General features: G+C 48.3%; 1 protein-coding gene across 12 annotated transcripts in view; it reads left to right on the top strand.

Annotated features, from left to right (window-relative positions):
• The window catches only part of SAMD11 (sterile alpha motif domain containing 11), a 114,309-nt gene that overhangs the window by 21,472 nt on the left and 72,178 nt on the right, over positions 1-20,659 (top strand). For all 12 annotated transcript variants that reach the window (XM_027658102.1, XM_027658103.1, XM_027658110.1 and 9 more), the window contains one exon: positions 12,895-13,073. In XM_027658102.1, coding sequence (XP_027513903.1) covers positions 12,895-13,073 — 179 coding nt within the window. The remainder of the gene's footprint in view (positions 1-12,894; positions 13,074-20,659) is intronic.

The raw sequence follows: 20,659 nt of genomic DNA, 5'->3' as shown, positions 1-20,659 counted from the left end.
GTTTCTCATTCTTTTGATGAATTATTTACCTCTCTTGTATTTTTTTTATATTCTCTTTGTGTTTACCTTCAAAACATACAACTCCCAACACTCCCTGCTTCATTCAGCACTCCCTGGAAAGCCACTGTATTTGTTGGGTATTTATTTCCCAGTGGTATTTTTATATACAAATGTATTGTAAATCGCGTGGTATCATCTTGTGCTGCTCCCAATGTGCTGAGCCAGCTGGTTGCATATTTCTGTGAGTGGTTGTGGCTTATCCTTTGGTTTTGTTAGCACACACAGGGTGAGGGAAGCCGTGGTGAATGATGGGCACCGTCCCAGGGTGTGCAGAACACACCTGTGAGCAAGCAGGGATTGCTGGGGTCAGGACACAGATGCAAACACCAGTGTCAGATCTCCCTTCAGTTACTCACAGATCTCAGCTTGGTTTCTTTTTCAGGGGTGCACTGGTTACTGAGTGGTGGGAGCCCCAAATTTCGAGTCAGGACTGTGCTGTCCCAGGCTTGGATCCTGTATCATTTTACCACGTGATAATGAGCAGGTTGTCCCACCACACTTGCCCTTGGTCTCACTCATCATCTAGATGATGGTCCAAAAGTAGAATCCTAGCCTGTGCCTCTTTCTGGAAGAGCTGCTGCAGGCCTTGGAGTGAAAGGTTATGGACAACTGCAAAGTGCTGTTACTGCTGCCCTGGAGCTGGACTTTAATGTTTGCTCATCGTGTCAGCTGAGTGAGGAGAATGGGTTTCACAGTGTGATTGCAGGGACTGCACCCTGTGAAGCTGATAATCAGCTCCTTTTTGTTGTCCTTGTTGGAGGTGTTGTGATGCCCACAGCAGGTCACCTGTCTGACACCCCGTTTCTTCACACAAAATACTTGGAATTCCAGTGTCCCATCTCAGCATTGGGTTCCCTCTCTGCTGGCTCAACCAGCACATGTCATCTGGCTTCTGAGTGGGGTGTGAGGGCAAACTTGATCTCCTAGCACTGATGTCCCTGTTGAGGTGGACTTTCAGATGTGTTCTGGTGGGGCTGTGTAGCAGTTCAGCTGTGGAGCCCATGGGAGCACAGCGCAGAGTGAAACGTCTGCACACCGAACTGACAGGCTGGGGGAGATGCATCCTTGCCTGGAGTGGCTTGTGATGGAGGATGAGTGTCCCCTCAGTCATGACATAGCTCTTTGTGGGGCTCTCAGCCGTGCAGCATCTTGATGGACCGAGGGCATGTCAGTCCTTAGCAGTGCCAAGAAGAAGGGAGGGACCCCCCCCCCCTCCGAGTCAGAGAAGCTAAGCAGGAATTTGGCAGTGCCTTCAGCCTCATGCCTGATACTCTCAGCCTCTCCTTCCGTTCATTAATTCCACTCTGTGCTGCAGCTGAAGAGCACGTCTTAAAACTCCAAGGAGGCATGTCTAGTAGTTGTTCAAAATCAGTTAATTTTTTATTGGATTTGAAGTCAGACTTCATGGGCCAAACCCGCCCCCGAGGACTGGGGATGGGGAATTGCAGGCAGCCGAGACTTATTCCACATAATTGACTTTCCCTTCTGTGTCCACTCTCACTCAGATTCACCTCAGAAACCTCCCTGTCTCTGCCTTTCCTCAGTGCCAAGGCTGAGGCCTCTCTGTCCCTCCAGCCTCAGCCATCAAGAGGTATTAAATTAAACATACACACACATCACAGCCCTCGGGCTATTAACCCCCCCCCCCCCACAAATAAGCCTTTGTGGCCTAAGCAGAATAACTTAGGCTTGGACCCTGGTCTAGCCCAATTCATTTCCACACCTGCAGGGAGTGACCTTCAAAACTTGCTCCAGGCTCTGTCTCGAAAGTCGTTTTCTCATTAGTGGAAGGGAAATGTATTGTGGAGCTGTTGCTGTGGCTCTGCACCCTTGGGGAGCTGAGGGCAGAACAACACTGCACTCCCTGCCCACGAATCACAGCAGGCCCCCCTCGCTCCCAGCTGGTTTTCTAGAAACCCTTCTTCCCTGATTCCTCCTCCTCCCCTTTCCTCCACAATGACATCACTGAGATTAAGGAAAGGCCTTGCAGAGTGTCCCCAAAAAATTGTGATGAGCGGGGGATGCTGTTTCAAATGCTTTGGGCATCTGGCCGTGCTGGTGGCTCACAGCCTTCTGCCATCCCTGTCCAGTTTACCAGCTCAGTCCTCTGTCCCCCCTGATTCCTTCATGGGCATTTGCTTGGCCTTGGGGCTGATCCCAGGACTGAGGATCTTTTAAGACAGTACAATTTATTCCCATAGTAAACAGAATTCCTTGGTTTGGTACCAGTGTTTTTACTTTCAGCTGCCATCTCTCTCTGTAGTAAGGGGAGAAAAAAACCCAACCCCAGACCCTCCTGTTGTGCTTCGAGTCCTTGCCATCCATCACCCAGGGGTCACAGTAACTGCAGCTCATATGCTCAGGTCTCAAAACCTGGAGGAAATCAGTCTTTGTTACATGTGAAATAAAGCAGTCTATGGGGAAAATAACCATAAATGTTCATTATTTGTACAGGAAAATCAATTTGTAGGCCAATTGACCAAATAAAGTAATACAATTTGCTGGGAAATCCCCCAGGTGTGGCAGGCAAATCACAGAGCAGGGGTGGAAGCAGTGGTTTGCATAGGTAATGTGTGCTGGTTTGGAGTTGGGAGGGATGTGGGAAGGGAGACAAGGCTTAAGGAAACGGCTAAAACGACAGAAAAGGGGACCTTGAGCTGTGAAAGGTAACAGGGAAAGGAGGAGAAGGGGAAATGGTCTTTTTGCTGGTTTGACATCACCACACGGCGTGTAACACAAGGGAGGTGACAGCAGAAGCACAGTGACAGACACAACTGCTCTGTTCTCCCTCATTTTGTCCTTAACCCAGCAGATCTTGTGCGAGTCATTTCCACCGTGCAGGCTGTGTGTGAAGTCAGATAATCGCCCCAAAATGACTTCAAGGAGGTGCTATGAGTCCCCTGCCAGGGGTAAGTGCCCCGTGCAGCCTCAGTGCGGGGCTGGCTGGTGCTGAACAGTGACACCCCCGGTGTGGGGACGGTCACTCTGTGCCTGCACAGCTCTTTGTCACCGGGCACTCTGTGCCTGCACAGCTCTTTGTCACCGGCGCTCTCGGTGACACCGCTCAGGTTAAAGGAGCGGAGGATCAATTTGTCAGTCGGTCTCTTCCAATTATCTGAACCACGTCCTTTGTGCTTCCCTCGTGGAGGCTGCATGTGTGTGTGTGTGTGTGTGTGTGTGTGTGTGCACATCTGAAAGGCAGCGGGATTGGGAGGGAGAGAGAGGGGCAGCTTCAGCTGGTTTTCACTTGAAAGGATGAGTTTGTGCCCACAGCACCTGATGGCATTGCTCAGGTATTGCAGCCCAGTTCCTGTCATTGCTGAAAGGGGTCCACTGAGCTGTTTCTCCACGCTGGATGTGAATGTTATTTTCCCTTTGGCTTTGGAAGTGCAACAGGCAGCTCCTGGCTCTGCAGTGGCCTCTCTGTGTGACTTAATTCTTCATCTTACATATCTTCACCATGCTGCGAAATGGACCTGCTGCTCCTCACCAGCCTTCCAGATGTGTTAAATCCTTTAAATAACAGAAGTTTATAAACACACTGTGCTTTCCAAACAGAAAGTTTGTTGTGTCATGGCAGCGTAGCAGATGACAGTTGGCTCAGACTCCACTGGTTTTTGGCTCTGTGTGGTAGGGAAGGGGCTCCAGGGAGGCTGTGGCTGACTCCTGTGCATGCAGCAGGTGTCAGAGGGTTTCATTTGTAAAAGGGGTCCTTCCAAACCTAGAGTGTCACCTTTAACACATTCTGCTCAGCCAAACTCTGCCCATGATGCCACATCTGTGAGTGAACTGCACCTTTCTCTGTTTTGCTTTGGTATCGATGGTTTATGATGGCTCCTTGTACACCAGGCTGCCTTTTTTTTTTTTTTTTTCCCAGAGTCTTAATTAATAGTGGTGGTTTTCTTGTTTGCTTTGGATTTTCAAGGTTTGCCTGGGCTGAGTCATCCTGGGGAAGCTTTATGGGCAGACCCGGCTGTTGCTCACTCATGAGGCGGCAGCTCCGTCCTCAGATTTTTCTGACCTACTCTTCTGTGCTGGGATCAGACTTGGAGCACCACAGGATGGGGATCTTTTTATACCTTAACCAGCCTGGTTGGTCTCTGTGCAGGTGTTAAATGGAGGCTTGAGCTCAAGGCTCTTGAAGAGGGGTGTCTGCCATGCAGGGAGGATGTGCTGGGTGGTCCTGTCACGGAGGCAGATGTGGCTGGTTTTTGGCACCAGCTTCCCTGGGGAATACTGGGATGTAACTCTAAGCTCTGGTTTCTCGTCCCCGCTGTGTGGAGCAGCTGCTGTTTCTCTGCTCCTGTCAGTTTGGTTGCTTCAGTTTGGAGGGAAACTGAGGGGAAACAAATCCTTTTAAAGCTGAGAAGCGTTGCCCTCTGGTTAGTCACCATCTCCTTCTGCCTGTGACGAGAGTGGTCCAGCTGTGGGAATGGACAGGAGGTGATTCTGGGGTCAGTCCAGCACCAGGATGTTCGAGGTGAGCATGGCTGGGGTTGGGGGCTGACACTCTGCAAGCTGAACCATGACCTTATGATTTCAAAGTCATCAGTGATCAGTATTTTGATTCACTTCAGTATTCTGGAAGCCCAGCTTTTAAGGATGATGTTGAACTGGGTGTTTCCAGCAGAACCAGCTGTGGCTCTCAATAACTACAGCAGCAGCAAAATCTTCTTTCAGATGGACAAGAAAAAGAGGGACTGATGCAACAAATCCAGGTCTGTCTGTGCCATTAGGTGAAGATAATAATTAGTGAATTTTCTTTGTGAAACATGCTCAGCTGTTCAGATAAATCCTAGTTTGGTTTCTGTTACAGCAGCAACAGGCATTTGGGGAGAAACTTAACTTTCCTCTTTGATCTTGTGAAAGTTGCTCTTTAAGACAGTGAAGACATCAAAAAAAGAAAAAAAAGCTCAAAACAGAACTCGAGGCAGAAATTGCACCCTACCCAATGAAGAGCTACAGTGGCTGGTCCTCATTTTTGTAGGACTTGAACACAGCCCGTGTCCATCTCCTTTTGGCTGAGCAGGCTCTGAGCCATGCTTGGATATCTCAAGGATCCCAAGTGCTTTAAGTGTGTGTCTCCAGAGCAGAGTAAGAGCATAAAGCCCAGTCAGATTCCTGTTGATGAAGTATTTCAGACGTGCTGTGTTCTCTTAGACCCGGTGGAATGAAACTTTGAAGTGAAACATTTACACCTGAGGGAACGATGGGCCGTTAATTTTGTTCTCTTGTGTTTTTCTGCCACTCGAAAGGTACAGCAGTGAGGGGAAGGAAGAGAAGGGGAAATGTCTGAAAGCATCCATGCCCTTTTACTCCTTGTCTCTTCACCAGACAGGAGGAGCAGGAAAGAAAAAAAAAAAAAGAGAGAAAAATATGTAAGTTTTGCCTTTGTTTAGGAGATAGCAACAGTGTAGCACATCCTCAGCTGGTGTAAGTTGACTTTTGCTCCATTAATACTGACTTACATTGCCTGAGGACCTGGCTTCACATCTCTGCTTCCTTCTTTGCAACCTCAGACTGAAAGGGACGAAGCCATTTGATGTGGAAGCAGACACAGAAAACAAAGACCAGGCCACTTTTCAGCCTTCTTCCAAAGAGTTTTTGAAAACAGGTAGCTCCAAAGGGCTGCCAGATTTTCTCTCTTAGACTTACCTCCCTCCAAAGACTGGAAATTCCAGTTGGCTTCTCCAGAAACGCACAGCTCTCGCTCTATTAACAAATTATCCTTTAGGCTTTATAATTCACCGAGAGATAATAAATGGGAAATCTTCCCTTCTGTTCACAGATCTTGTTCATCTGTTTCTTTAGGGCTTTCAGAAAATAACGTTGTTAATATTGATGGGAAGAGCTGCAGCTTCGCTTCCAGGGAACTTTTCTTTTGGTTTCAAACGTGCATATTTTTGTCCACTTTTAGCAGTACCTCCAGCCCCGTTTTCTCTGCGCAGCCTCAGACCCGACACGTCATTCTCTGCCCCAAAAGAGCTTCCAGTATAAACAGGATAAACCATATAAACAGGATGGAGAAATAGGTACAAGGGAGGGAATGTGTTGGTGATGGCTTTTTATAGCAGGAGACCGAGCACGATGAGGTCAAGCGAATTGCTTGGGATCACACAGGGAAATTGTGGTTAAGGGTAATTTTCTTCTCTGGTAAACTTCTCTTTCTCTCAGAAGATAAAATGCCCTAAAAAATGAGCCTGGGCTCTTTGTGCTGGAGTTGAGAACTTGTCTGTAAACCAGTTGATGACAACTCAAAACCATTAATGAGGAATCGTCACAGGGAGCTCTTGAGAGCCTGCTGGGGGACAGTTATCCCCAAAATCTGTTGTCCCCTGGTAACAGCTCTTAGACCTGTTTGGTTATGCCCACCTGCCTCCTCAGCTGGCTCCTCTAGTCGTTGCCAAAACTTGTAAACCGCTTCCATGAGACTCTGATGAAGAGTGTGACACAGTCCCCAAAACCTGGAAGAGTCTCTGTGCTCTATATTGCCTTAATTTTTTTCTGTCTGTTCCCTCCTGCTCCCTTTGTGCTTTGGGCCATCCCTCCTGCTTTGGAACAACCCCAGTGTAACGCTGGTGTCCCTGGAAGGAGATGATGAACAATAAACCTGTCAGTGGTCAGGTGAAAGGGCTGGGCTGGGGCTGGCAGGGAGGCAGGAAAGCACCGCGGAGAAGCTGCCGGCTGTTGTTTTATTCATCTGTTCATTACTGAACACCAGAGCAGGAGGTGGGATGAGAGCCTGGACACCTTCCTCTGCCTGTGACCTCTGTTTTGATGGAGTTGCTGGTAAGCTCAGGGCAGCAGAGCTGTGCCTGGGCCGGATTTGCTACCGAAACAGTCCTGGTAGCATGTTGGGCTGGAACAGCTAATGAAGGCCCAGGGGAGAGGGGAGGATTATCTTGGAAGGCAACTTGACCCTTTCTTAGGTGTTTACACTAATCACAGCTGAAGGTAAATGCAAACTCTGTCAGTTATTCTACAGAGGGATGTGTGGTCTCCGTTGCTGTGTAATTTCCCTAATTAAAGCCGTTTGAGTGGGTTTATTATTTGGAAAAGTAAAAGAAAAATATTCCTGGCTCTCAGAACCTCCCCCTTTCCTTTTCCCTATCTTTATTATCAATAAAAAGAGAGAGAAAATGCTGTCTGGGCTTGAGGATTTCCTTCACATATGGAAAAGATTTAGAATTCTCCAGCTCCCAGCATTGGCAGTGCACAAACCTCCCCTCTTACCTCCCCCCAGCATTCCCAGTCTGCTCCCTGTATTTCCCAGCTTTACATATGCAGAAGGAATGCATGTGCTGGGGTTTTGTTTTCCTACAGGGTTGTTTTTTTGGTTTTTTTTTTTCCTTTCTATCCAATAGTAATTATTTTAGAGAGTTGAATCACGGGCACGTGAATCATCTTGCAAACAGCTTTGATATTTTTGTGCAAATTCGTTGTGCATTTGCATTTCTCTGCCTTTTTTTTTTTTTCCTTTTTTTTTTTTTAATGGTACCGACTTGGATGCTGGAGAAGTGGTGACTGCAGGGACTGCACCTGCTCATCTGCTTGGGTCAATTCCCGACGGGATCAGATGTCCAGAGTTTGGCTGGCAGTTAATGTGGACCGGCAAAAAGCTTTGCTTTCATGTGCATTATTTTGTTTTTTGGTGGGTTGGTTTTTTTTTTTCCGTGGAGCTTTTTTGCCTTGCAGCTCTCGGAGCAGAGGCCTTTTCCATTGCTGGGATCAATTAAACGCTCACCAGGGACTCTCTCTCGGCAAGGAATCTTTCCTTCTCTGGCTGACTTTGAATGTCACACCAGGGCGTTCAGCTGTTTTGACCTTGTTGCAGTAGCTCCCAGGGCAGGAAACCTTTCCTAACCCTCCCTTCCTGTCTCTCCCCCAAGTCCCATGCTCTCCGCCCGTCATTCCATCTGCGAGCTCTCCCAGGGCTCTTATGCAACACTTTTGGATTTTGGAATTCGTGGCTGGGAGGACGGGGCTCCAGGGGAGAGCCACGAGGGGGTTGGATGGGTGGGGGGGAAAGAGAGGTTTTATTTTGTAACTCCGCTGACCTTGTTTAGCCACCCGGAGCGGAATTTCCCCCCCAGCTCTCTGGAAGGGAAGAAACATCCCCACTGTTTTCTTTTCCATCTTTCCGACGGTCCTTGCCTTTCATGGCAAGAACGATGGGGCTTCCAGGCTTCTCTACTTGGGTAACCTGCTGCTGCTGTCCCCAGGTTGTTGGTTTTATTATTTTTTTTTTTTTTTTAATTGCAGTAGAATCTCTGGATAGTGGGTGACTTTAAATAGCGTGCCGGTCCCCCATCTGATTTTTTTCCTGGGGAAAGGAAATATGCCTGTCTGTGATTTTTTAAAAACAAAGCAACCCCCCACCCAGACAATACTTTGAGAGGCAATGAAAGCAATTAATGGTGTCAAAAGACCCTGGGAGGGTGAAGTGGTGAGTGACGGAGGGCTGGGCTGACGCAGGAGCGGCCGGGTGGGAGCTCAATTGTCTGGGGGGACGGAGGGTTTATTGACTCAAACTCCAGCTGTGCTTCGTTAGCTGGAATCATAACCCACAAAATTAATCTTTAACAATGTATGAAGGGGAAGGGAGCCCTAATGCACGAGGCAGTTCTGCCGTGCCCTCAACACTCACCCCTTGGAAAGGCTTTGGAGAATTGCAGGAACGTTTTAACTTTCTAGTTACGCTAATTAAAGAGGGATATCGTGCTCTCCATCCTGGATCCAAGGAGTGGGGGAAATCCTCTTGCTGTGAAAGGAGGGTACAAGCCTGGAGAGGTTTCCCCTGAGCTGAGTCAGTGTCTGTCCTGAAGGGAAGCTCTTTGGTTGGACTCCTCTCAGGCTCTGAAGAGGTTGTTGGAGGGTTTGTTGCAGATTTATTATTACCTGTGCCATAATTCTGCATCAGCATTTTGGCTGCCTGGCTGTTTCACCTCTGGGGGGGTCCTGTGTTCCCCCCTCTGCTCTCAGGGGCATATTCTGTTCCTTACCACTTTCTGTCTGTCCTCCTGGACTGGGCAGCTGGCAGGCAGGCAAGCTGGCTGTGCTGGGTGAGCTCTGAGCTGTATTTACTGCTACGTGTCCTTCATCTTTCTGCTGGGGGTTCTGCCCCTGCTGGGACAGCTGCTGGCTCTGCAGCCCCAGAAAATGCTACTTCTGACTCACTGGCCAAAACAGTCCCACTGGTTTAAAGAAACCAGCTGGCAGAGGACACCTTCCCCCTGCTCTTCAGGTGTGTAAAAACAGGGTTATTTAATGGGGAAAGGAGTGTCCCAGGTGGCTGGCTCTCACAGTGTGTGACTGTTGGTTTTGGGTTGTTTTCCCAAGCGTAGACTCATAGAATCATGGAATGGTTTGGGTTGGAAGGAGTCTTAAAGATCATCCAGTTCCAGCCCCTGCCATGAGCAGGGACATCTTCCACTGGACCAGGTTGTTCCAAGCCCTGTCCAGCCTGGCCTTGGACACTTCCAGGGATGGGGCAGCCACAGCTTCTCTGGGCAACCTGTGTTGCCAAGTCCTCCCCACCCTCACAGGGAAGAATTTCCTCCTAATCTCTAATCTAAACCTAATTTCAGTTTGAAGCCGTTCCCCCTTGTCCTGTCACTCCAGGCCCTTGTAAATACTCTCTCTCCACCTGTTTTGTAGTCTCCCTTCATCAGACATCCCAATGAGTCTCAACCAATTGGGAGGCAGTTTTCTTTTTAAAAATGCTCAAACCTTTTTACAGGGTTCAGGACCAGCATCCCACGGCTGTGTGAGATCAATGCAGTGACACTGCCACCCATACACAAGCTTTTTAAATGAGAGATTATGAGGTTTACACCGAATACCTGTAAATCCTAACGTACCTCCCCACATCTGGTGATGCCACTGCAATCTCTAGGGGTGTTCTTGCTCAGTGCAGACCTTACTACCTGCTGCCACTCGCCACTGCTACTTGATAACCCTGAATTGGAGTCACTGTAGGTATCTCAACCCACTGCTCACCTCTGCAGGTACATTGATGTTCTGTAATCTATCTGTCCAACTGAAAAAAAAAATTCAGCAAACCCAGGAAAGATTCCTGTGTGTGTTTTGGAGTGTGTTTTTTGTTTTGTTTGCAGCTTAGACCAGCGCCCTTTGAAGTCAATGGAAAGGCAATTGATTGCAGCAGGTTCTGGGCCAGGCTTCTGGCTACCTTTGTGCTTAATTTAAAAGTAATGTGTATCTACTGGTGAATGCCTCTAAACAGATTAAGAAAGTGCAATTGATTCAAAACTGACTATAGATGAATATAAAAGGCAAAATTGATTGGCTCAGTCTATTTTAATTTTCTGCAAACTGAGAGACGCAGTAAATAAATAAATAAATAAAAGCACCCCAAACCTGATGGCAAAAAAAAATGCAAAGTACAGAGTAAACAGAACTTAAAAAAATAAATGCATTGCTGGGGTTGGAATGTTGGGGCTTACAGGAACACTGGAACCACTCTGGTTCTAGTGTCGTCCTACAAAAGCAGGGCAGGTCACCTGTGACCAGAGGTCGCTGCAGATGCAAATTCTCTTCTTCCATTCACACTCATTTATTTGCCTTTTAAGGGAAGATGTGTTAGGTGTTACCTGTATAGGTACATTTGCAATATCTCTATGTTATATGTATGTGCATATGCAGCAGCTTTAGGTGTAAGGGTACAGTTTAGAGAAAAGCAAAGAAAAAGCACCCTGAGGAGCAGGGGAAGGGGTGACCTGTGCTGTGGCCTGGGGGCTGTTTCCGTGGGCTCAGTGCCTCCCTGTTTGCTGCACTCTCACTCTGCTCAGGGCTGACGAGTCCCTGGGCAGTCACTGAGACCTGCTAACTGCTCCGAGGTGCCATAATGGCCATAAAATGATTTTTAGTGTCTGATCTGTGCCGTTCTCTTTAGCCCGCAAAGCCACAGCAGAGAGTGATTTCCAATTATTCTGGAGCAGAAATTTGCACCCCCCTCCCTCCCCGTCCCCTTTAATTGCAACTCCTGAAAAACACAGAAAGCTTTGGGTGATGAGGCTCATGCTGGTCCATGACAGAAATCCGGTGCAAACACTGCCCTCCTTGCTTTTCCTTTCCATCCCCTCGCTTTTCCCTTTCTCTCCTCACCTCCCTGCTGTCCTTCTGGCTCCGAGGGAGTCCGTGCTCCCGAGGTGACTTTGGGCAGAGGATGAACTTGGTGCACATTCTCTGTTTGCACTGGAGCAGGAGAGGGGCAGGGGTGGAAATGCACCTCCCACATGAGGGTTGGAGACACACACAGAGCGTACAAAGTGCGTGTCTTTCTCCTTGTGGACGTGTTTTCCCGTTTTTGTGCCAGCTTGGCCCACTGCTCTGCTCTCCCTTGGGTGTCTGCTGTTCACAGACAGCTGCATTCTTGGCTTGGACCTGCATCAGGGTGGGAAAGCTCTAACGTGGCTCCTTGGGGTGATGCCTTCCAGATGGATTTAGCTAATTATCACAGCGATTAGGACTCCCCTTAATGAGCACAACTGGAATTTATTGACAGAGGTAAACAAGTTTTTTGTTTTGTGTTTGTGGAGGGTTCTTAATTTATTTAATTAAAAAAAGCACGGGCTCTTCCATCATTTAGTGTTCCTGATTCTCCCCTGCAGAGAGCCTGACTGGCTTTCCCAGGACCTTTGTGTTTTGCCAGGTTTACTTGGAAAGTTGGAATCGATGTTTCAGAGGAACTTGTTATTAATTCAGTGTTACTCTGCACTTATTCAGCCTGTTCCACACACCTTTCTTCCTGTACAAAGCACGTGCACATGAATGTGCTTCACCTCCCCCTGCTGTGGTTCCCATCCCAGTTTCACCATTTTGTTTGCTAAAATTTTAGATTCTGGGATGGGTTGGGGGGGTGGGGGCAATGACACCACAGTCTCCCCGGGTTTCCAGTGTACATCTTCCACTGGGAGTGCTCATGTTATGGCTCTTGTCTTGGTCAGTCACAGATGGAGCCAAACACCCCAATCCTAAAAACCTGTTCTATCCCAGTGGGAGCTAAAGCCCAGCACAGTCTGGCTTAGGCTGCACTGGGTTTGTGTCTTCTTGTGGATCAGGCACAGAGGCTGCAGGGGCAGGGTGGTCTGTGATACATCTCACTTCTTGAAGAGAGGAGGAGGAGGTTGGGACCAGGCTCATGCTGTGCCAGGTTCTGTAAACGTGAAGAAAAAGGCCTCCTGGGAGTTCTCCTCCTGCATAGCTGTGCCATGCCCAGTGAGTTGGTGAGGGAGGAGCACTGAGGGACATCTCTGCAAGGCTCAGTCCATCTCAACATGCAGATGAGCAGTGGGAAGTAGCCTCAGTAATTCAGGTTGAAGTTGCTGTGGACTGTTCAGTGGTGTGAGAGGAACCTGCTGCTGGCTGGCACAGGCAGTTTTCCTTCTTTACAGCCAGAAGTACTCTGGATTATCTGGATCATGGCTTCCCAGGGCTACTGGCAGAGGTTTAATTGAACTTACTCCACTGTGTTAATGTGCAATGTTTGGTAGGAAATACTCTGGAGAGAAAGATCGGTGCCATCTCCCTTTCCTATCGATGTGGATCAGACACAAGCTAGGAATGAAGAGGTGGGAGAGGCTGGAAGGGCATGACTTGATTAGAACTAGAAGAATTAGATACAGCTGTGCCTTTGCTGCAAAGCCTTTTCCAAAGTGAGCAGGGCCTTTGCCCACCCACCCTAACAGTGGGACTGACAGTGCTGCCTTCTCAGGGCAGCTCTTTGAGAGGAGCTCCTTGGTTTTGAGTTTCCTGACCAAATCCTTTGTTTTCTTCTCTCCTCCTCTTGCCCTTTCCCATTGCAACTAATTCCAGAACCGGGGCCGCCTGGCAGAGAAGAGGACAATCCCTTTACCTCCCACCAGGATCCCGAAGAAAGAGCTCACCTCGATTTTCTCCCACAGCGACGACAGCGAAGAGAGCGACAAGAGCAATGGTCAGCACCCCGAAGTAAAGCAGGAGGAGGATCTCCACATCAGTATCATGAAAAGAAGGTACTTTTCCTGCCGGGGAGTGCTGAAGTGCAGGAGCAAAGGCACAGAGAACTGGGCAGCAGGTGACCAGCCTTTGAGAGCCAACACTGCCCTGTGGAGTGACCCCCAGGGCCTGAAATCAGAGTGTAAATGCCACATTAGAGCTCAGAAAGAGTACTTGGGTCTTTTTTTTCTCTTTACTCACCCCTGTTTGGGGCGAGTGGGGCTCTGTGTGGCCTCGTGTTTGCCCTCAAGGCATCTGGATTTGCAGGCTGTAAATTGTGTTTCACTCTCTGCCCAGCCCTCTGTGCCTTTGTGGCCAAAGAACTGCATGACCAAAAAGTCGTCTGTGGGCTTATACAGAGCTGTCTGAAAATACCCAGCAGTGCATGGGTCCAGAATCCTGCCTTTTGCTTTCAGTTGTCCCCAAATTCAGATGTAATATAAACTGGGTAATTCAATGTTGGGAAGCAAAGTTGGAGGTGTGGAGCAGCAGCGTGTGGTATTTTATGTTCTGAAGTACAAGTGTGAAAGAGCATCCTGAGAACCTCTGTAGTAGTGATGTAGAAGTGATGAAGGAAAGAGTAACTCAGGTGAGGGCTCACCTCAGTACTTACATACTTTGATCCTGTTTTTCCCAGTACCACTCACATTTCTCCTGGAATTGTGCAGCATTGGAGGAGGAGGAGAAGGGGTTGTTTTAAGTTATATTATGGTAACTATCCTTTGGGCTCTCATGTGTGGTCTGAGTGCCCACAATATTCAGCTGCAAAATTCTGGGTTCTCTCATCCCTCTGAAAAAAATGGGAAGTTCAGAAAAGCTGTAACTACAGGAAAATAGATACCTAAAGGCACTGTGCCTCAGCCTCCCATGCATATCATTGCCACTCATCTTGATTGTCATCTCCCTCTGATGCATAAAATCACTCAGATTCTAAGACAAGCCCTATAAAAACAGAGGAGTGGGAACTGAAGGCATGTAATTGCTTTCCTTATGTTTTATGTGTTTCTTGCCTCTGAGAAGATAAGCTATTTCCCCCTTACCTTCCAACAGATGCTGGTACATTCAGCAACCAAGAGCTTGGGAGTAGGGAGAAAACAGCAGAAAAACAACAAAACCAGCAACCAGCTCTTCCCATAAAACCCTCCTGTAATTAAAGCCTGGGTTTATCATTGCAGCTGTCCAACAGCCATGTTCCAGGGTTATCTCTTGGAAATGGAAGGGTGTTTGGGGAATGCATCTGTGCTGTGTGTGTGCACAGGAGCCACTGAGGAGAGGAAACCCTCCTAATCAGTTTTGGTAAACTGCCCTTCTTCTCCTGCCCCCTTTAATTATGCTTTTAATGCTGCGAAATTATAGTGCTAGATTGTCTCATTAGGAGGGAGAACAACATGATAACTGTATAATTGATATGCTGGGCCCCCCAAATATAAAGTGCTCTTATCTTAAATCTTTAATTACTGTAATTGCTTTGCCTTGGTTATTAGGAAATGAAGGAAAAATACTTAGTGGTTATTAGGCAGTGGTCCCCCAGCCTGGTATTGCCGTGCTCTCCAGTAGTTCTCAATCAGTTTGTCTGAAGGTCTCTTGTTTAAGCTTTGTCTTGTTTCCTCAGAGGAGGACAGGATTCTTACCAAGTAGATTAGGCTCTTAATTGCTTTTGTACAGTTGCTCTCCTTTTTGTTTTCCTGGGAGCTCTGATGCAGTGTGTGTGTGTGTTGGGGGGGGAAAGCTGGAATAGCTGGAGCAAACAGGGGCAGGCAGCATTCCTGATGAGTGCATGAAGAAGAGGAGGAAAGAAATTCAGTGCTTGGTGCCCAGGCAGGGAACATCCACTGCTCCAGTCCTCCAGCACTTCCAAGCATTTTGTCCCTTGGAAATGGGTGCCCCTGTCCCAAAGAGGGGGAGGACTGGCCGTTTCCAGCTGTTCCAGAGCCATGAATGGGAAGCTTGGCCCAACTCCTGCTCAGCCCTGCTGGAAGGAGCAGGCTCTGGCTGTGATCCCAGTGTCATTAGCAGGCAGGGAGTGGGGTGGAAGGTGGGATGGGGCTGGCTCTGGAGGCACAGCCCAGCATAAAGGCGAGACAGCTCAGACACGACAGCTGGGGCCCGGCAGAGACAGTGCCCATCTGCTTTCTGCTTTAATTCACCTGTTGTGTCCTCCCTGATGGGCATGGATTGGGCTGAGGGTTTATTGTCCCCCACTGAGAGGAAGAAATAGGTTAAACTGTGATAGGAAAACAAGGTCAGGGCCTGAGCAAACCTGTGCTTCCCTCTTTTGCACCCCTGGCTGCCCCCCCTGTGTGCCTGTGCCATCATAAACACCTGCCTCACTACTTTCAACATTGGTGCCTTTTCTGCTTTCTCCTGCTCCCAATTTCATCTGTGTTGACTGTTTTTCCTTCCACTGCTGGCACGAGGGAATGCTTTCTGTTACTCTGAGGTCTGAAGAAAAGACTCTGGGGATTAGAAAAGGACTTGGAAGTTTAGTTTCTTGGCCGGTCCCTCACCTTCGCCTTTGACACCGATTTCCTCTGTGATCTTGCCCGTGGTGGTGGCCTTCAGAGGAGATCTGAGGCAGAGGAAACCTGCCTTGGCAGGTTCTTGCAGTCCTAGAAAGGAGCAGAGACCTGTAGCTCCCACTGAAGTCAGTGCATTCAGTGGATGCCAAATGATTTCACAACCACGTCCTTCCAAAACCGTGTCACTGTGCTGACACAGACTCCAGGCACTCAGCTCCAAGGGTTATTGGGACAATGTTGCAGAGGAAAAATCTTCTTTCTTCCTATCAGATTTCAGCTTCCTGAAGATCTTGCTCTCTTACAACACTGCCTACGTGCAGCAGTTGCATTGTCTAAACTCCCATGGTTTGGTTCAGCTTTCCTGACTCTCTGGTGAGGATGTTTGTCTGGCTGTGAACATCATTTTTTCTTTGGGGAAAAAGAATGGTGTCAGTATTGGGCATTTCTGTACCAATGTCACCTGTACAGTTATTTTAGCCAAAATAATACTGGCATAGCTGCACTGCTGCAAGGACTATGTAGGGTAGAATTCAGGTAGAAACTTTGTCTTCATTAAGGCAAAAAAACCCCAGCTTTGCCTTTTTCCTTTCTCACAGGCAGTTAACTAAGCTGCCTCTCCCCAACAAGCTGAACTAAAAGTTAGGCCAGTCTTCTCTTTTGTTACCCATCTCTGGGTTATCCTAGACACCAAATAAGACATACAGAGAAGTGGTAGAACCACCATCTCTGGGAGCGTTCAAAAAACGTGTGGATGTGGCACTTGAGGACAGGGATTAGTGGAGAACACAGTGCTGGGTGAAAGGCTGGGCTTGGTGATAACAGAGGGGCTTTTCCAGCCTTAATGATTCCCAGATTCTAAGTTGGAGGCTGCAGATTCCATTGCCCTGCAATAGTTTGGAGAGCATTAACTTCCTTACACTCGCAGGGAGGTTCCAACCAGCACTGATAAATGCATTACCTCAGCTCGGGAGCTTTTCCACCCTGAGGTGAAAACTGCCTTCAAGGATATTATGTTATCCCAAGAAACACCAAGGAGATGAAAGCCAGTGCAGCCAGAGAATAAGGCTCAGCTTTAACAGTAAAGATCCTCACATGCTGTTGGATTTAAGCCCAGCATTGTCTTGTGGGTGCATGAATTTAATTTCTATTTTAAAGACTGGCCTCTTTCATTAGTGTGGGAGGGGAGGGAAAGAGAAGAGGAGAAATGCAATCAGAGCATCTGAGATTTAACAGGGTGAGTTAGGAGCAGCTTTGGCTAAGTCCCCAGCAAAATGTGATGGTGTGGCTAAGAATAAGAGGCAGTAATGCTTAAACACCTGTTAAAATGGTGAAAGTTTTTTGACCTGACCTGTCTCTGAAGGAGCCCTTGTGGGATATCAGTGAACACGTACACAGGGCTGAGGAATGGGCAGGAGAGGTGCAAATGGATACGTGTGGTAAAACTGCCTTTGAAATTCTTTTACTAAAAATAATAAAAAAAAAAAGAGAATTGGGAGCAAAAGTAGTAGCAGATTGTACAATGAGAGCACACAACGGGCTGGGTTCCTTGCCAAATAATGAACTGAGATAAAAGCCATTTTGAGGAGAAATAACAAAAGCTGTCCTGTAACAGTGTCTGTGCAACGAGAAGTAGATTTCTGGAGAACCTCATCCTGCCCTTCAAGTCCTTCATCCTGTTTTTAGGTCACTTCCCCCCCACCCCCTTCTCTGGCTGTGTCAGCAGTGTGACCCCAGTGTTTAACACCTGGAGTGGGATTAGAGTTATTTCAAACCAGGGAAGAGCATTTGGAGGGAAGGTGCTTACTGAAGGAATGGTGGGACACTGTCTCCTTGCCCCTGTCCACACAGGAACGTTGGATGGAGCCCAGACAGGATGAGTTGCCCTCCTCTCACCTCTCTGAACAGCTTTCCAGCCTTCCCCTTGCTCAGCACCCATTTTCTAATAGGGAAATTACTGACCTCCATGAAGCCTTAATGGCTGGCACTGTCAGCCTTCCCTCTGCCTGCCTTCCTAAGTGGAAAGCTATTTCCTACCTCCCAGAAGGCTGCTGCTCTCTGACTCCCTAATTGATTGAAGATCAGACCCGAGCACCCCCCATTATGTTTGTCTCATGCACCTGCTTGTGATTCAGAGCCACGAAGTCCCAGTGCCTTCCCAGCTGATGTGCACAGAGCTGCCTGCCTTCTCTCGCTTGGCCTCTTCCCAAGATGCTCCCCAGCAGCCTGGGGATGAGAGCTGTGTGACATCCCTGCTCCCTTTGGAGCTCAGTCTCGTGGCAGGATGTGCCACACCACGCTGCTCCTCGCCTGGGCTGAGCTGATCCTCGCCTGGGCTGAGCTGACAGGGCTCTGCCAGGCACTGCACAACTGGAGAGAGACGTGACAGAGCAGGGCTCTGGGCTCCAGCGGGACTCAGGCTCTCAGATCAGACTCGACAGCCCTTCTCCTAATTGCCAGGACTCGAGAAGAGGGAGGCAGGGCCCCTCTTGTGGCTGGAGACACATTTTGCTGCTTTATGATACTTCTTCACAGCTCTCATTGGTTTTATTCTATCAGTTCCCTCTTCCTCCCTCTGCAGCTCTTTATTTTCTCTTCTCCTTTCTCTTTCCTCCCTCCTTCCCTTCCCTCTTCCCCTCTGAACCATGCACCACTTAACAACAGTCACTGTATTCAATAAATATATTAAAGATCCCTCTGGGAAGCAAAGGCTGGACTTGGTCCAGAGTGCCAGGAAGCGTGTCACTGACCTAATGAGGACATGGATTTGAGGGGGAAGAGAGAGAGAAAATGGCTACTCACTTCTCAGGGATGCTTCAGGACAAAATGTAATAAACAGTAAGAAATCCCTCCTGTCTAGGAGGGAGATAAAAGACCTGCAAGAAAGGTGAAGTGTAAGAGTGAAAGGAAATGAAACCTTGACCCACAAGTGCTCTTGGCTGCTCTCCATGTCTCCCTGTGTGTGACATCAGTTCTATGGTGGAGAATAACCCAGATGCCCCAAGTCCAAGTTCTTGCTGTAGTAGGGCCATTCTTCCAGCCATCCTGGGTGAGGTTTCCTGAACTCCTGCTCATTGCCTGCACGAGCTTCTTAATGGTGGTGGCTGCCTTAAAATAGCCTGACATGGATAGAGGGAGACTCTGGAAGCTGAGACAGTGATAATTGTGAAGAGCAGGGAGGAGAGAGGGGCCAGCTCTGTCCATCTGACCCAGCATCCAGCAGAATGGCACCTGCAGGTCCATCTTCCCAAGCTGCTTCCCTGCAGCACTGTGAATTCCGTGTTTCCATGCACGGTGGTGGCACCCGGGGCATGTTGAATTCCCAGCAATCCTGGTGGTGTTGGGCTGTGCCCATTGTACAGAAATTCCTCCATTCTCCCTTTTGCCAGCGCTGTCCCTTCAGGTCAGACTTCTAAACCAGAGGATGTGGGAAAACCTCGTCAATATTTTTCTCTTCTCTGTGGCCTAGAAAATTGAGAGGTTCAGACAAACTCCATCCAAAGGAAGTGTTGGCCTTATAATTAAGGGGGAGTAGGAAGGGACCGTTGTGGATAAGAGCTGATGCTGTAATGGGTTTTTCTGGTAGTAATGACCTGTTCCTGTAGCTGGGTGCTGCCCAGCGTTCCCCACACTCCATAGGATGTGTCTGGGTCCCTGGATTCCTGCAGTGTGTACCTGGGACAGCACAGGGAGCTGGTTGGCCATAATGCACGAGCTCAGCTGGGAATGAGGGTGACAGGACGTCAGGGAGACACCTGACTCACTGCTGGCCCCTTCCCTGGTGTTGAAATGTTGCAGGGACCGCTGGAGTAAAAGAGAAATGACAGGGAAGGAAACAACTTAAAAATTAAAAACTATTCGAGCTGCTCTCCCATTATTTTGCCAGCTCTGCCACTTGCTTTTCTGGGCTGGATTCTCATTCCAGTGGAGGCTCCAGAGATGCCTTGAATAGCCTCTGACCTTCCTGTTAGTATTTTTTTGTGTTTTAATTCTTTGCCCAAGCCAAACCCTGACATTCCAGCCCCTCCTGAAGCAGCAGGTAGTGAATTCCCCATCGGGCCCCCCTCCCTGCTGACCAGGCTCTGCAGGGAGCTGTTCCTGTGGTCATTTGGTCATTTTTATGGAACACTTAACACTTAACACCATGTCCAAGCCCTCAGGTGGGTGAGGAGGTGGCAGAGAAGCAGCAGCTGCAGCACCTTCACTTGCCCGACTGTGGATTTTATTTCCTCCCCTCCTCCTTTTCTGTTATTAATTTGTAAGGGACTGGCTCCTGCTCACCACTCTTCATACAACCCAAGGACAGGCTTGTGTAGGCGATACTTTGCAAATTATTAGTAATTTGATTTCAATTGGATGAATAACCTGTTCAAACAAGATGTACATTAGGCTCAGAAATCTAATTGGTGATAACGGCCCAGCTCAGTGGAACGAGTGTCGGTTCTGCTCCCTGTCCCTCCCTCCTTTCCCCCCCCCCCAAAAAAAAAAAAAAGATAATGAGAATTTAATTTCATTCTCACCTATTCATTTGTCTAAATGTGAGTGTTTAATTATCCATCTCGGCAGACGGATGTTTCGGCCTCGCTGTGGATCCCGAGCCGTTCCTTTGGGATGAGCTTTTCCCTCCCCCTCCCCGCTTGTCCCTCTCTCACAAAAAGTGCTCTTGGGCTTTGAAGTCGAGCTGAGCTGAGTCTCACTGTGAGACAAGGCCTTCCCCTGAGCCTTGGGATCACTGCAGGAGCTGCACAGACCATGGGAGGTTACGTTTTATGGAAGGCTGAGATCATTTCACCCTCCAGCCTTGTGCCCCCTTTGGCAGTGCCATGGCTGGGAAGTACCTGCTTCCTTGGCACTGGAGTGGGATGTGGACCCTCCCAGTATGGCACAGGTTGTGCAGTCCCAGGATGTGGTCAGGGAGCTGGAAGTGGTGACAGTTCCCAGTGTGGATGGGAGCTTTTAGATGAGGTATAGTTGTATTATATATTTTTATATATATATTTATATATATTTTATATATATATATATATATATATATGTATTTATATATTAGGTGTGTATGTATATTTATATATTTATATATATTAAGT

This window comes from Corapipo altera, unplaced genomic scaffold (genome assembly GCF_003945725.1).
Source record: "Corapipo altera isolate COAL_440 unplaced genomic scaffold, ASM394572v1 301, whole genome shotgun sequence".
Taxonomy (NCBI): Eukaryota; Metazoa; Chordata; class Aves; order Passeriformes; family Pipridae; genus Corapipo; species Corapipo altera.
Note: the sequence above shows the minus strand (reverse complement) of the source record. Positions and strands in the feature narration are given on the sequence as shown.